Source organism: Musa acuminata, chromosome BXJ1-5 (genome assembly GCF_036884655.1).
Source record: "Musa acuminata AAA Group cultivar baxijiao chromosome BXJ1-5, Cavendish_Baxijiao_AAA, whole genome shotgun sequence".
Classification (NCBI taxonomy): Eukaryota; Viridiplantae; Streptophyta; class Magnoliopsida; order Zingiberales; family Musaceae; genus Musa; species Musa acuminata.
This window is the reverse complement of record NC_088331.1, coordinates 46,945,001-46,960,643: the sequence shown is the minus strand read 5'-3', so window position 1 is coordinate 46,960,643 and position 15,643 is coordinate 46,945,001. Positions and strand designations below refer to the sequence as shown.

At 38.6% G+C, this 15,643-nt stretch overlaps 3 protein-coding genes across 7 annotated transcripts in view; all 3 read left to right on the top strand.

The window, feature by feature from the left end:
• Positions 1-377: 377 nt before the first annotated feature.
• Positions 378-9,480, top strand: LOC135674729 (squamosa promoter-binding-like protein 6). Of its 3 annotated transcripts, none has more exons than XM_065184837.1 (12): positions 378-555; positions 979-1,701; positions 2,273-2,454; positions 3,849-4,178; positions 4,285-4,511; positions 5,841-5,915; positions 6,023-6,130; positions 6,212-6,326; positions 6,411-6,552; positions 6,696-6,846; positions 6,944-7,549; positions 8,444-9,480. In XM_065184837.1, exons 2-12 carry the CDS (start codon positions 1,112-1,114, stop codon positions 8,885-8,887), a joined length of 2,970 nt encoding a protein of 989 aa, XP_065040909.1. In that variant the 5' UTR covers positions 378-555; positions 979-1,111; the 3' UTR covers positions 8,888-9,480. The 3 variants fall into 3 exon arrangements, with proteins under 3 accessions (XP_065040909.1, XP_065040908.1, XP_065040907.1); XM_065184836.1 differs by having other exon boundaries at positions 759-1,701; XM_065184835.1 differs by having other exon boundaries at positions 378-1,701.
• A 531-nt stretch (positions 9,481-10,011) lies between these two features.
• LOC135674730 (autophagy-related protein 8i-like) lies at positions 10,012-13,286 on the top strand. Its single transcript, XM_065184838.1, has 5 exons — positions 10,012-10,165; positions 10,283-10,338; positions 10,764-10,816; positions 12,790-12,908; positions 13,015-13,286. Exons 1-5 carry the CDS (start codon positions 10,123-10,125, stop codon positions 13,107-13,109), a joined length of 366 nt encoding a protein of 121 aa, XP_065040910.1. The 5' UTR covers positions 10,012-10,122; the 3' UTR covers positions 13,110-13,286.
• An 892-nt stretch (positions 13,287-14,178) lies between these two features.
• The window catches only part of LOC135674728 (uncharacterized), a 4,544-nt gene continuing 3,079 nt past the window's right edge, over positions 14,179-15,643 (top strand). For all 3 annotated transcript variants that reach the window (XR_010513679.1, XM_065184833.1, XM_065184834.1), the window contains exons 1-2: positions 14,179-14,499; positions 15,599-15,643. The exon at positions 15,599-15,643 is cut by the window's right edge and continues 55 nt beyond it. Coding sequence is in view for 2 of the 3 variants with exons in the window: in XM_065184833.1 (XP_065040905.1) it covers positions 14,273-14,499; positions 15,599-15,643 (272 nt within the window). In the remaining variant the exon portion in view is untranslated. The remainder of the gene's footprint in view (positions 14,500-15,598) is intronic.

Below are 15,643 nucleotides of genomic sequence, written 5' to 3'. Positions count from 1 at the left end.
GAAATACTCGGGAACGTAACCCTCTCCCGCACCTCTTAGTACAGGCCTGCCGCCTCGTGGGACCCAGTGGATCGTGGGGTTCCGCTGTCGCCCTGTGGACCATATATGGCACGGAGTGTGAGAAATAAATTTAAAAGTACAATGTTGTCTGATGTAAAACAAAAAAAATTATGGCGTCATAAAGAACTGAGAAGCGATGACCTATGGATCACACCCGTTCCATGTCATCGACGGTGACTGGTGGGCCCCGACCACCGATCGGCCTGGGTGGAAGACGGGTGCGGTGGTAAAGGATTTGGATGGGTGAGAGAACGCGAGAGGTATGGGGAGTGGGGCACTCGCGGCGAAACCGCATTCGTAACGTTTCCCGGAGACTTTTCCTTCATCCGCTTTTTCCACTCATCTCTCCCTTCTCTCCTGCTGGTGTTGTGGTTCGTCGGCCGACTTCTGCGATATTTTTCCTGTCTTCTTCCGGTTCGCGCCGCTGATTTTGGGGTCATATCGATCCAGACGATATGGGTTCCTCAAATCAGCCTCTAATTTCTTCGAAGGAAGGTTCTCTTTCTCGAATTTTTTCATAACTTTTGGCTGGTTTTGTCGTTTTTCTCCGGTTTACCTCGAAATCAGCGAGCTTTTGAGGAATTGTTAGCTGATTTGTGCGTCTAGCGGACTTTGGGGAATTTGATATGTTGCTACTGTTTGGTTCGCGGAAGACGTCTAATTTTGGTATTTTTCGTTCCATCTGAAATGTGACGCAGGCATTTGAGCAGATTTAGGTCCCGGAGTGACATTGATGTTGTTGATGTTTGTCGGCGTTTTAATCGGAGCTATTTGTCGTCGTTAATAAGTGAAATTGGCTTACTCTAGTGAAAAAGTTGCTGTTTTTTCAATTTTTGAGTGCTTTTGTTTTGGGCTTTGTGATTGGTATGTGGGTTTCACTCGTTTGGATCTGCGGGTGCGTGGGTGTCATGTTTTTAGATTTCTGGGGGAGCAGTGAGACGATTTAGGAGCTCCATTGACCACCGTGTTCTCCCTCTTGGGGTGTTTGTGTGCTTCGAATACACTTAGAGCAAATCTCGGGCTATTGAATTGCTTTGAGGTTTTTGCCTTGATGGAGACCAGAATTGGGAGCAAGAGCCATCAGTTTCTGGCTGCTGGGACATCTAATGTTAATGTGATTGGGCAGAAGGGCGTCGAGTGGGATTTGAATGACTGGAGATGGGATGGTGAACACTTTGTTGCAACCCCCTTGGATGCGGTCCCTGCAGATTGCTGGAGCAAACATCTGCGCCAGGATGCAGCTAAAGGATTGGTGTTGAATAGCCCATCATCTTCCTCCGAAGGTGCTGATTGTGGACTAGTTGAGAAGGATAATGGCGAGTCGGAGAAGAAGAGGAGGATTGTAGTGGTGGAAGAGGATGAATCTTGTGGTGGAGTAGGATCCCTTAGCTTAAGACTTGGGGGACATGCATATCCAGTCGTGGAATCTGATCTTGCAAATTGGGAAGTAAAGAATGAAAAGAAAAACAAATCACAAGGAGGCAGTTCTAGTAATCCAACTTGCCAGGTTGAAGGTTGTGATGCTGACCTCAGTGATTCAAGGGACTACCATAGGCGGCACAAGGTCTGTGAGATGCATGCAAAAGCCAGTTCAGCAATTGTCAGAAATGCTATTCAACGATTCTGCCAGCAATGTAGTAGGTTGGTTCAGCTTATTCTTTTGGTTCTCTACCCAAACCCATCATGGGTAACATATATTCAGTGTTAAATGCATTTGTATGACATGTTTTCTTTTATCGAACTGCTTAGAGTGATTTTGTTTATGGTATTTAACAGATTGTCCAGTTTATTTATTGTGTTTCTTCTGTGAAATCATTCCTGAATTAGATGGTCATTTAATTATTAAGTTCCCCAATCTTGTACACTCAAGAACAGAAGCTATAACTAGCTGTAGAAGTTCCAACAGGAATAGCCAGAACAAATTGCAATAGAAGTCAAGGGAATAATTTTGCTACATCCTTTACAGTGACAATGAGAAAGTTAGTTTAACTAAAATGAAAAGATAATGAAGAAATGTTGGGATCATGACACTTTTGTTTTGATAGCCTTCGGAACTAGCCTCGGTGGCAGTTGATCTCAAGTTTGGCTTGTCAAACTTTGTTTGTCAATGTTGGATATGTTAATAGCTTCTAGAATATCCTTTAAAATGTTTTTACTTTTGAACTTCTTCTTCACTGCCATTATTTTAAGTGTTTGTTAACTATATGTGCAGATTTCATCTCCTTGAAGAGTTTGATGAAGGGAAAAGAAGTTGCCGGCGACGTTTAGCTGGCCACAATAGGCGTAGGAGGAAAACTCATCCTGATGACAATGTCAATGGGAGTTCTTCTATTGATGAAAGGGCTAGCAGCTATTTGTTGATAAGTCTACTTAGGATCCTATCCAATCTGCAATGTAATTGCTGCAGTTTATTAATTGAGTATCTGCAACATGTTTTTCCATTTGGCTTTTCTATTTCCTTCCTTTTGCTATTTTTCTACATGAATCTTTATATACCAACCAGTTTTAGGGCACCTATTTATTTATTGTGATACCCTTTATGAGCTTTTGATCAGTGTTAGGAATTTGTATGCATATAGTCCTAGGCAGACTTCTCGGATGGTTGATTGGTTTAACATATATCAAGTTCTAGTTCTCTAAGTTTCTAGTCCATCTGACCCTAGGACATAATTTACAATATATGTTTCCTGTGTTTGTAGGCTGCTTCAGGAAACACATCACATTATACTGGTCATTACTGTGCTCATGTTTGCAAATAAAAAAGTGGGAAAATCAGGTTGCTGAAGAGATGTAACACACCCTCCTCAAAAAAGGTGATAAATGGATCGTCATGGCACAGGGATGTGGCATGCACTAGTGTTGTGTGCTGAGCCTACTGAAACCACATTGACCGTATGTAGCGTGTTTCACTCTGTGATTTCACCTGTTTCCACTGATATCATTCAAGCTTAATATGTGGAGCACTGATTTTGAGAATATTGACCTATGGAGCATAGGGCAGACTCCAATTTGACGAGGATAGGTTTCAGTAGGTCCCAGTGGTCATTAAAGAGGAGGGTAATATCTTGAAGTCCTTAATAGCAGTAGATGTATCGAGTATTTGCAGCTTCCTAGATAATTAATATGATGGATACCAGCAAAGTTTTCCTTTGATCTGATTTGGTCTGTACCTTGCCTTGCACCACATTCTAGGTTTCTAGAGTCTCTGGCCAGTTAGTGCACACTGATTATTTAATGAATGCATTCTGTTGTACCATAAAATGTGACAGTTAGCTTAAAATGGCACAGAAGTGGAGCATGGTAAGACATAAGGATGTTCCTGATCATTGGCCTTTGTTGTGTTATTCCTTCTAGTGTTCCAAAATGTGATATCTTCTATTTTGTTTGTAGCTGCATTTGTAATGCAGTCATATGCAGCCACATTAGGTGGTACATGCGGGCTGTGTATGCATCAAACTATGGTTGCATATGTGGGGTATGCAAAACTTATTAGTATGGTTATACTGTAATTATTGTTTTAGTATTATAATATGTGCCACATGATAACATCACCATAAATGCATTCAAGTGTCTCTTACAAATTCCTATGAAAAACTTATATTTGATTGAGCTTTTATTTTGTACTTAGTTGAAAAATATATTTTAATCATATTTTATATGAAACTATATGCCAACAACATCAAGTGGATAGCTGGATGCCTTTAAGAATGATATTTCACACGACATGTGTAGAAACATTATAACTGGATGTTTTCAGGAGCTGCTGATTTTGTCTTATGCACATGCAGCCAATAACTCTGAACGATCACAAGATCAGGAGCTATTGACTCATTTTTTAAGTAACCTTGGCACCCTCGCTAATTCCTTGGATCCAAGTGACCTTTCTCGACTCCTACGGGCAGCTCAGGATCCACCAAAGCTTGTAACTACAGCTGGAACATCCTCAGAAGCAATTATTACTTCTGTTCCAAATGGTGTTCCTGAGCAAGATTCTAGAAGGCCCTTGGGTTCGGCAGCTAAAATGACTTGCACCCCTGGTGTTCAGGGTCCTCCACAGGAAACTGATCATATCTCATCTGTTGCTGATGTTCCTAAAATAGGAAGAGAATCTTCTGAAGGTGAGGCTTCGCGTGCAGTTCCTCATCTTCACATTCTGCATTCTAAATACCTGTGAATATTGTCCTTTTCTCAGAACAAAAGCTTGATGCTGATTAAAATTTTCAGAGCTTGTCATTGATAGAGTCAGAATGAAGGACTTTGATTTGAACAGTGATCCACGAGATTGCAAGAAAGGAGAGATGCCAGCAACATCTTTGTGCACTGGGATAGGATCTCCTAATGTTCCTTCATGGTTGCTGCAGAATACTTGTCAGTTAAGTCCACCTCAAACTAGTGGCAATTCAGATTCAACATCCAACCACACTCAATCCAGGTCCCATGGAGATGCTCAGGTATATCATTCTGTTTGGTTTGCTTCTAAAACATTTTTAATCTTGATGGTTCCAGAATGATCTTATTTACTAGTCTATGTAAAGTTGGTTGACAATCAACCAAGACTTTGTGAACCTAAAGAAGTTTTAAGATCAGGTGGCTGATCTTATTTAGTAGTCTATGTAAAGTTGGTTGACAATTAACCAAGACTTTGTTAACCTAAAGTTTCAAGATAAGGGGAAAAACAAAAGTTTCTGTTTGCTGACCTGTGGAATCAGCATTCAAATCATGGATTAAAATCTTGATCACAGTGTCAATACTGGTTGGTGGCCAGATCAATACAGTACTGGTATGAGTAGGCATACCAACACTCATTACAGTCATTACTGCTTGGAGCAGGCAAAGAGAAAGAGGAGGAGGAAACTGCTAGAGCAGAAGGCCAACAACTGGAATAAATTGTGATCCAAATTAGGTAGTTGTTCTCTTTGTTAGGCTTTGGGTTTTAAAATCCATTTTTAAATGTGATCTATTGGTGGATAAAGAAAAGACTTTCACAGATTGTATGATACAAAGAATATATAAGATTATCAAGTGATATATGAAAAGAAGATATAAGATTGTCAAGTGATCGTACCTGACCTCATTCGACCCAGGCAAAACAGCATGAGTCAAATCTTTGCATCCCATGAATGAAAAGCAACCCAATATATATGAATTTGTGTGGTTTTCAGTAGTTATTAGCTGAAAACATTAACAATCAATCGCCATCTACGTAGGTATCATGGTACTGATTAATGTTATCTATTTTGGTGTACATTTTGAACTCTTCCTAACACCTTATTATTAAAATGCCTCCAAAATTACATTGAAACACACCAACTTTTATGAGCTTTCAAATAGAAGGCCTGGGTTAAATGCCAGATGATAGTGCAATGTCAAACATCATGGTAGAACATGGTGGCACCCTGCTTTATTACTAAACTGGTGCAAGTATAAAAGAAGTATTTACTGTAATGGAGATTGAATACCAGTGAGGAAGATGGAAGTGAGAATTAGAATTGTACGTATATATTGGCTTTCATTGAGAACGTATATACTACTGGTTGTTTATTTATATACATAATGACATTCCTTGAGAACAACGGCATTTATTCAGGTGTTCAGTGACACAAAATGTGTTGACAAACTCTAGATTGATTTTTTTTTTTTTTTTGAGATAGATCTTAGAGTGAGTTGTCAACATTGCTGAGTTTTAAAGATATGCTACATTCTTTTGATTTTCAAGTACATATAGAAAGGTTTTCTATTTACAGTGTTTGTCAATTATTTTTCTTCTCTTCTCATTTCAGTGTCGAACAGATAGAATCATCTTCAAACTCTTTGGCAAAAACCCTCATGATCTTCCTCTTGTCTTGCGAGCACAAGTAAGTTATTTTACATGATTGAAACACATCTAGAAAACTTATATTTAAATTTTCCTGCTACTCTTCAACTTTTCCTGGCTGATTTATCATAAAATACAAAATTGCAGATTCTTGATTGGTTATCCAATAGTCCAACAGATATTGAGAGCTACATTAGGCCAGGTTGCATAATTCTGACAATATACCTTCGTCAACCTGAGTTCGCCTGGGCACAGGTTAGTTTCCATGATTGAGAAATTTAGGGTTCCACAACTACTTCCATTCATTTTGTCATCTGATTCTGCCTCTGTTCACAGCTCTGCAATGATTTAAGCTCCTACTTAGCTAGGCTTTTGCATAACTCTCATGATTTCTGGACAACGGGATGGATCTTTGCTAGGGTACAAAACTATGCAGCTTTTATTTATGATGGTACGTCGAGCTTCTTATGAGCTGTATTGTTTTTCTGACTGCTTCAGACACGTCTCCTCATCTTTTTGAATAATGCTTATTCAGGTCAGGTTGTGCTAGACATGCCTTTACTTGTTGGACATTCCAACCATTGTAAGATCTTGTCTGTCACGCCTATCGCAGTTTCTCATTCTACAAATGTCAATTTTACTGTGAAAGGCTTTAATATTGTTCAACCAACATCTAGGTATCTATTTTCTTTACCCTTTTTTGCCCTCAGCTCCCTGCTATATTTTGCTAGTTGTTCAACTGCTTACTTATTTTTGCAGAACTTATATGTCCAACTCCTTTTGATACTAATTTTGTATCATAGTGATGATCTTTTGTCAGGTTACTATGTTCATTTGATGGAAAATACCTGTTCCAAGAAACAACACAAGATCTAGTTGAGGGGTTCAGTAGATGTGCAGGGCATGAGTCAGCTCAGTGCCTGAGCTTTTCCTGTTTGCTACCTGATAAAACAGGGAGAGGATTCATTGAGGTTCCATAATGCTATAGTCAAGTAGTTCCCATTTTAGTTTCCTTTTTGGCCAGCTTAGCTTTTCTCTTGATTATGGTATCCTTGGTTTTGAATCTAGCTTGAAGACTGTGGGCTTACCAATGGATTCTTCCCTTTCATAGTCGTGGATGAAGATGTATGCTCTGAGATCCGTGTGCTGGAGAAATCTATTAATGTGGGTTCATGTGATGACCAACTTCAGGAAAGAAAAGATACAGACAACGCTAGAAATCAAGCTCTGGACTTTATAAACGAACTTGGGTGGCTTCTCCGAAGAAATCATATGGTGTCCATTTCTCGAGAATCTAAATTCTCTCGAAATTTGTTTCCCCTGCCACGTTTTAGGTGGCTTATGTCATTTGCTATGAATAGGGAGTGGGCTGCAGTGGTGAAGAAACTTCTAGATATTTTATTCAGTGGAACAGTAGATGCAGGCGGGCAATCATCTATGGAGCTTGCTTTGTCTGAAAATCTGCTTCACAGTGCCGTACAAATAAATTCAAAGGCCATGGTAGAACTTCTATTGAGATATAAACCCAGTAAACCTTCAAAGCAGATGGATCCTGATCAGTTCTTGTTCAGACCTGACATGCTTGGCCCATCTGGGTTAACTCCACTCCATATCGCATCCTCCACCAGTGGTGCTGAGAGCATATTGGATGCACTTACTAATGATCCTGGACAGGTACTCCATTATTTGCTATTCTCATCTTCACTTCTTATGTTGATTGTGGCAGTGATAAGGTATCATCTGATTTAACTTCATCTTGCTTTGATCTGTCATTTTTCAGTACACAATTCTTTTTTATACGTGTGAGTTACTTAATTGACTGATGTCACATGGTGGGTAGAAGCCACCGACATTATTGAGCATTGGAGTTATTCACAGAGCTAGCTGCATAGGCTTCTACTTCTGTGCATTTTGCTTTGTATTCTTTTATTCAACGGTAGAAGCCACCAACATTACTGAGTATTGGAGTTATTCACAGAGCTAGCTGCATCGACTTCTACTACTGTGCATTTTGCTTTGTTTTCTTTTATTCAACTCCAGGCCCCTTGAAATATTTAGTCATGTTATCTAATTTGACATATGTTGTCTGATCGGACAATGACTTGCACCATCTTTTTGGTGATTAAAGCATATTACTGCTGTAGTCAAAGCAAGATATACAAAATTCAATCCCAAAATTGTTACAAAATGCTGAGGTCACCACCAACTAATTCTCCATGCCATTTTTACCCACATGAATTTCCTTTCAGCAGCATGCTTTTTTGCCAAATCATGAAGTTCATCTCCATTGGTGCTGCTGAGTGTTAAATGTGATTTAGTGAACCTATGATCTGTCAATGTGGCGACACTTAAGTCTTCTCATTTTTCTTTTAGTTAACCACACTGCAGAGATTAATTACTTTGCTAAGAAATTTCAATCCTCTACTTGAGATATGAGTTGGCAGCATTATGTTGCCCTTTTTTTTTCAAGTCCAGATGCTGGCCACTATTGAGGATGTATAGGTTACTCTTTGTTCTGACTTTCCTATTTGATTTTGTTTCTCATGGCCCATTTTGTTGTCTGGCCAGCTGGGAATCAATGCATGGAAGAATCTACGTGACAGTACCGGATTCACTCCCAAAGACTATGCCCTTGTTCGTGGTCATGATTCCTATTTAAGATTGGTTCAAAACAAAATCGATAAGCAACTTCATCTGAATCAGGTGGTCCTCAACATTTCTGGAGATGCCTCCTATAAGACAGTAGATGTGCTAAAATCTGTTAAAGCAGATGCTTCAGATAGAACGACTTGGTTGAGCTCAAAACAGCCACCATCTTGCAACCGATGCAGCCAACAGCTGGTTTACCAGAACTCTGTGGCAAGGACAATGTTGTACAGACCAGTAATGCTCTCTCTGGTCGGAATCGCGGCGGTTTGTGTCTGTGTGGGTCTGTTGTTTAAGACTCCACCCGAAGTTTTCTATGTTTTCCCTTCGTTCAGATGGGAATTGCTGGAATATGGATTCATGTGAAGAGCCGTGAACACCGCAGCACCCAGTTTGGTGTAGTAGTCATCTTCAAGACAGTAGTTTTGCTATTTCAGTCTTACTCTTATGGTGACTAAAATATCCTTATGTTGATGGAATCAGATCATTGTTCTTTGCCGGCCTATCTCATTTTTTTCTCTGACTTCATATTTATTAGTCGACGAAGATGGTCGGTAGATCCTGACGAAGGCTCTCTTCCATCTGCGTGTTGATGATTTTGTTCCACGGGTGGGTAGTAGCAGAACTCATCATTCAGCTGAGCTCCTCCAGTGTATGTTATCCTTCCTGATACAGGAGAAATGTAGCTCATAGCGATCCGATCAATGGGACATAACATAATGGTGGCCTTAATATTTTCCATCATGGACTAGCAGATTGGATAATCTCAGACCTGTTGGAGATTATCTCAAGTAAGAGTTGTCACTTATCACTTCTTTTATGGTTTAGTTAGGGTTACAAATGAACCAAGTCGTTTGTGAGTTGTAGTTTGGTGTTTAATCTGTTGAAGCCTTGCTTGAACTGCTGCTTGTTCATCAATCGAGCTAATTATAAAGCTGTTATCGAGGCTGGTTTGAACATTATAATCTTGACATTTTTTGAACTCTTAGTTGTCATTAATAAGCTCACGAACAGATTCAAAATAGTTCATTTATGTATCAGAAATTTTTAGAGCAGATTCACATGTTACTGATGGGGACCGAGTGGGTTAATGGGTGAAAATAATTTGCTCCTCTGATCCAAAAATCGTTCATCAATCTTTTATATTGTCTTGGCTTACACAATCTATAGGAATAACGTCTATTGTTTTTACCAATATAAAACTATGGAGTTTTCTTTTTTCGGATCTCCATATTTGTATTCTCTAAGAAAAGATAGTCGGATTCGATTAGTTGGGTCGGGCCGACCGATGCGTCGTGGATCCGATAGACATTTGTAAATTATACCCGATCCGAATTGGAGTAAATGGATCGGATCAGATCGATGCATCATGGATCGGGTTTCGAATGTAGCTGTTCCCCGCGAAACCCCTAGGAAGGTCCACAGCGCTTGGGTCCACTGGACTTATCTCGGACCGGACCGGACCGGACCGCCTCTCTGGAATTCTATATAAGGCCAGAATTAACGACTGAAATGTACTTGCGGATCCCAAACGGAGATTGGGGAGAGGCGACCACCGTTTCCTTTCCACGGGCGCGTCCCCCAAATCCGGAACCCTCGCCATGAAGCAGAAGTTGATATCCTTCAAGGACGAGTTCTCCTTCGGTTCGTCCTTCCTACCTGTTCGATTCCCCTCTCTGATTTTGTTTGGCGCCCTTGATTTCGTTTCTTTTCTTATTCCCAATCTCTCGTCATGTTATATTCGATCCGAAATTGTGGCAGGGGAGCGGCTCGCGGAATCGAGAGACATCGTTGCCAAATACCCCGATCGGGTGCCGGTGAGGACGAATCCTTCTTTTCCTCGCCCTCTTTGATCCTTGATTTGCCCCAAATCAATTGCGGGTTCCCCCAATTAATCTAGATTTAGGACGAATCTCGCCCTTCTTATTAGGGGAAGGATCGCGGCCCATTGTGTTTATTCATCCGACTTTGCTGCACTACAATGTTTATTCATCCGCGGTTGGAATTTCTAATCGTTAGGCTTATTACGAATCTTGAAAAGAAACTGAGCTTGAAATCTCTAGTTTTTCTAGATGGTAACTACTACATTTACTATATATGATGCTCAAAATTTAAATTTACTGCCTTAAAGAATTATGTCAACATTGTTGGCAAGAAGTCGCGTATAATTTGTGAGGTGAGTCATGCAAGTTCACTTTACAGCGATGTAGCTTCTATGATGCTCTTCGTTTTGCTTCATCAGGTAATTGTCGAGAGGTTCTCAAGGAGTGATCTTCCGGACATGGAAAAGAGAAAGTAAGTTTTTCTATGGATATACATTACTTCATCATAAACAGGATAAGTTGCTCCTCTCGTTTCTGATTAATAATTACTTTTATTTTTCCATTTTGTGTGAATCCGATAGAACAGAATCCTTTTCTCATCCCTTTTTCTTGATTAGTATTTTTTGTTTGCATCGTTGTTGTGGTTGGTAATAGTTTTCCTTACTCAAATTATGGGTATGTCATTCCGTATGGTGTTTGTGTAATTCTAACGTGAAATATTTTAAAATTTTATTTAAAAAAAAACGTGTACCCGGTGCATAAGGCTCTCGCCAGTGCGGAGTCCAAGGAGAGTCAATATACATAGCCTTAGCTTTAAATATTTAAAGAGACTGTTTCTGTGACTCGAATCCTGGTTTCCCAAGTCGTAAAGAAGCAACCTTATTGTTGTCTCATGTCGTAAAATTTCAACCTTAGAGTTGAAATTTTATTTTTACTAAAGCAAATATACAAGTGTATATTTTAAAGTAATTCTTGTATATTCTGCGCATGACAATCCTATTTTGTTATTTATTGTTAATGAGTTATCACCTATGGTGTGGCTATGAGAAAAACAACTTATAAATATTGTCCTTTTTCATAATTATTTTCTCTATCTTGAGCAATGCTACTCTTGTATATCATATAGGACATTTAGTTTAGCTATTCCCAAACATACGAAGAATGAATTAATTTGGCATTGGTGGAAGTAACACCAGAACATTTCATTTCACCTACATGGACTTTACTATATGTGCTAGATAAACAATTCTGATGATACTATCCTGACTATTTAAAAATTGCAACTTATCTTGTGTTTCCCGGTAATACTGTATATCCATCTTGGTGTCTTTATTGCTGCTCCATAGAATTCGCATGTGTTATTTATGAACCAAATGTTTTGACCAAGAACTCATTATCAGCCTTCTTTGTAGGATTAGTCAAGTGGTTGACTCAATATAATATATCGAGCCTTCATAATCAACATTGACCAAATTTTAGCAGATGAAAATGATTGCAATCAGTTGTGGACTGCTGAAATTATTCCAGCAGCAGCTATGAGAAAGATCTCAGTAAGTATATGAAAATCTTAAGCAAAAAGGTCTGAGTGCATGACAATCAAACTAGGGAAATTGTTAAAAGGTATGGAAGCATACAAGTGCTGATTTTGACAATAGCTAATAGTCACATTATAATTGTCTGACTATCAGTATTATAGTATAGAAGGAAGAAAAATGTAAAATGCAACCAAGGTTTATAGAAGATATAGTTGTTACAATTTTAAATGAAAGAATTGGTAGTAGCATAGAAGGCATTTAGAGGGAGGAAAAAAAAATAAAAGTGGAGAAATGGTGACCAAGAGAAGGGAAGGCTATTGGCCATATTTTTTTTCTCTATTTTTTATTTTGAAATATCCGAATGCATCAAATATCAGTAGAATAATGTGGCAACAGAAGTTGTAGTAAAAGAAGAAACATTCTTAGATTAGTGGTTGTGAAGCATCAATTTGAGTGTCTTTAGCCTGGACAAGATTTTTTTTCTTGTATGTTTCTTTTTTCAGAAGTCATAATTGTTCTCCTGGATTTCAGAATAGATGGATCTACTATCTTTAGTCTGGAACAATGATCGATTGCGTTAAAGAATAGCTGCTAAAACAACTGCGAATCATGGTTTCCAACTAAATAGTCAGTTTCATGGTTATTTTCCCATCATTGTGTTCTTTTAGGACAATATTACTAGTTGACTCAATTAATTTCAGATGAATAGAATGCTCAAATCGACTCATTTTACCGGGATCAAACTTTTATATTTGCTGTATAGAAGAAAAGACCTTAACAGTGTATGTGAAGAGCATTCTTGATGTATAGAAGAAAAGACTATAACAGTGTATGTGAATATGGATGTCTGGTGTTGAGAGATTTCGTGTCAAATAATGATTATCTCATCGTTTTTGCAATCCTTCTTCAGATATCTGGTTCCTAAAGACATGTCTGTTGGGCAATTTATTCACATATTGAGTAGCAGACTGCACCTCACTCCTGGAAAAGCACTTTTTGTGTTTGTTAAAAATACCTTGCCGCAAACAGGTACAATTTGTTGGTATTCTATTCTTATTTATACGTTTAATATGATCCAAATTCATCTCTGGTTACATGCTCTGCTTATGAGTGCTCTCTAAAATTGATTTTACAGCCAGCCTCATGGACTCCGTATACGGGTCATACAAAGACGAAGATGGATTCCTGTACATGTGCTACAGTAGTGAAAAGACTTTTGGTTGGTTATAGACAGCCAGTTGTCTTAAGATAATGCTGAAACCTGTACTAATAATTAATACTTAATGTGAACAGTGATCTATGAACAAACAAGCAGACATTTCATTCTTATTATGTACATAGATTGCTTCAATGTGTGTATATTACTAAGGTATATGGATTTAAATGTATATGACGTACGTTGCTTGATCGGTGACTCTTTCTCATGGTTTTCTATTCGGATGGTATTACGAAGGAAAGGCCCATCTTGTGGCTTGGATGGTATCATTATATCCTTGGACTGTTTTGAAAGTCCACAGCAATTTTTAATGGTTCAGCTGTTGTTAATTCTTTTTTTGTCCTGAATTTTATTTATTTATTTTGAGTTAATGATTATGATGATGACTTTTGAAGTCAAAGTGAACAGATATTATCTGATATATCCCATGTTTATGTTTAACTAATTATCTATAAAATATTTATCGTTAATAAAATCTTTATATTGTATGAAATTATAATATCTTAATTATAACTCAGTAAATAATATATAACATTTCTGCCAATTAAGTATATATATATATATATATTATATTGACAAAGACAGAAACCAACCTTAATGACGTTGGTGACCTCAAAGCTGGTTGCTAAAGGAACGACCATACACTATTGTGTTTTAGGTAATTTTTAATTCAATTTACTTATGGACAATCATTATTATTTATGTAAAATTTAGGTGAATGTTAGTAAGAGATATATGAAGGGAAAATATATATGCTATATTAAATATCATAAGGCCGATTTCACATGTTCCAAACATCATTAGCATAAGGTGTGTTGAGAGCTCTATGTTATGTTAAATTTATAGTACTTTTTTTTATGTTACATACGAATAGGTATTCTTAAAAGAATAATTATATTTTATATCACGATTTTTCAGTTTTTCTTCCGGTAGAATTTGATGAAAAATTAGGAATTTAAGGACCACTGCCTCAATGAGACCCAAATCGGAACCAAGTCAACGCAGTCATTGGATCAAGAAATCACGGTCAAGATTGAACCGACGTGGAGTCAAGAAGGTGCGATGAGATCATATCCAGTCTCCCCCCACCCCAAATCACAGGCGTCGAACACCGTCTCCCGTCTCTGTGGAGAGAGAAAAGAGGAGCGGAAGAGGGGAGAAAGAGAGAGACCAGCCAATGAGTTCAGCTGCTTGCATCTCCTTGGGGCCAACCCCTCTGTCCCACCTCAAGAATGCGGAGAAAGGCGCCGCCTTTAGCCTCGCTTCCGTCAGGGGAGCGGGATTCAGGCCTTCCCCCAGTGCCCTCTTCCTCAGAATCCCTTCGCGTCCGTCGAGGAGGAAGCCCTCCCCTAGGCGGACCGCCGTCAGACCTTTCTCCCCTGTCATGGAGTGGCAGGATTGCAGGTACTCGAATGAACCCTCCCTCGCCCGTTTGCTGGTGTCGTCTTCTTGTTTGATGCTCGAATCTGCTGATTATGTTGCGATTGTGAGGACCCGATCCGAAACCGGCTTGACCAACTTTAATGTGAACCTGTAAAGTCCCTTTTAGAGCGAATCGATACCGATCGATAAGAAAAGAATGAAAATTATTCAAGGGAAATGAAACCATCAGATTAAGGGAGAAAACACAGTTGTTAAGTAAGGTTCCTAAGAAAAAGGTTGTGGTAATGCAGACCAGGCCGATCGTTAGCTCTTCAGCTTTCTTATCAGGTATTGTGAGTTAAAAGACCAAGCTTTCTTCTTCTTTCTCACTACTACATTTGACATCGGGCGGAAAAGGTTGATACTGGAGCAAATCAGTGCACACCTTAAGTCAAGAACTTTTTTTTTTTCGGTAAAGCCTTTCAAGTAAAAGAGAAAAGTTAAAAGTAGTTCTTAATTCCTCAAATGATCAAAGATTTTAGGAAACAAATCCAAGCAATAAATCAGCATGCATTTAAAATTTTCCAGTGCATGTTTTGTTAAGACTAGTTAGCAAGATTTTGGTTGTAGCTTTAAAGCATTATGAAAAAAAATAAGTTATCAGTCATTTGAAGGAAATATTATCCTAGCATAGTTAGGGAATGCTTTTTGAACCAACCGAGAATGGTCTTTGTTTCAGCAAATCTGGGACTTTCTGTCACCTGCTCTTGAGATGCATCCTAAGAGATAGCTCAAAAACGACTACAGTGAATTGAAAAAACATGAACATCATTAATATTGACAGATCAGCAGTCATACAACCTGCATATTCTTATCACGTGGCTTTTTGTCGACAGGATCAATATGTCTATTTACAAAAAGGATCCATAAGTCACTTGGCATTTATAAATATGTCTATTCATAAATAATCTTTATCACCATTACTTACTGATTTTTTATTAGGTTTCAGCTTTTAAGCATAGCTCCATGGCTGTTAGCCTTTGTGAACTTACAGTTCTGGTAGTTGTTTGATGAGCTTGAGTTTGTACTTGATCATGCCAAAAGGTAATAGAAAGATGATTTGATCTTTGTATGGATGCAGCTCTGAGATCGAAGTCGATGTTCCATGTTCAGTAGCTTATGACTG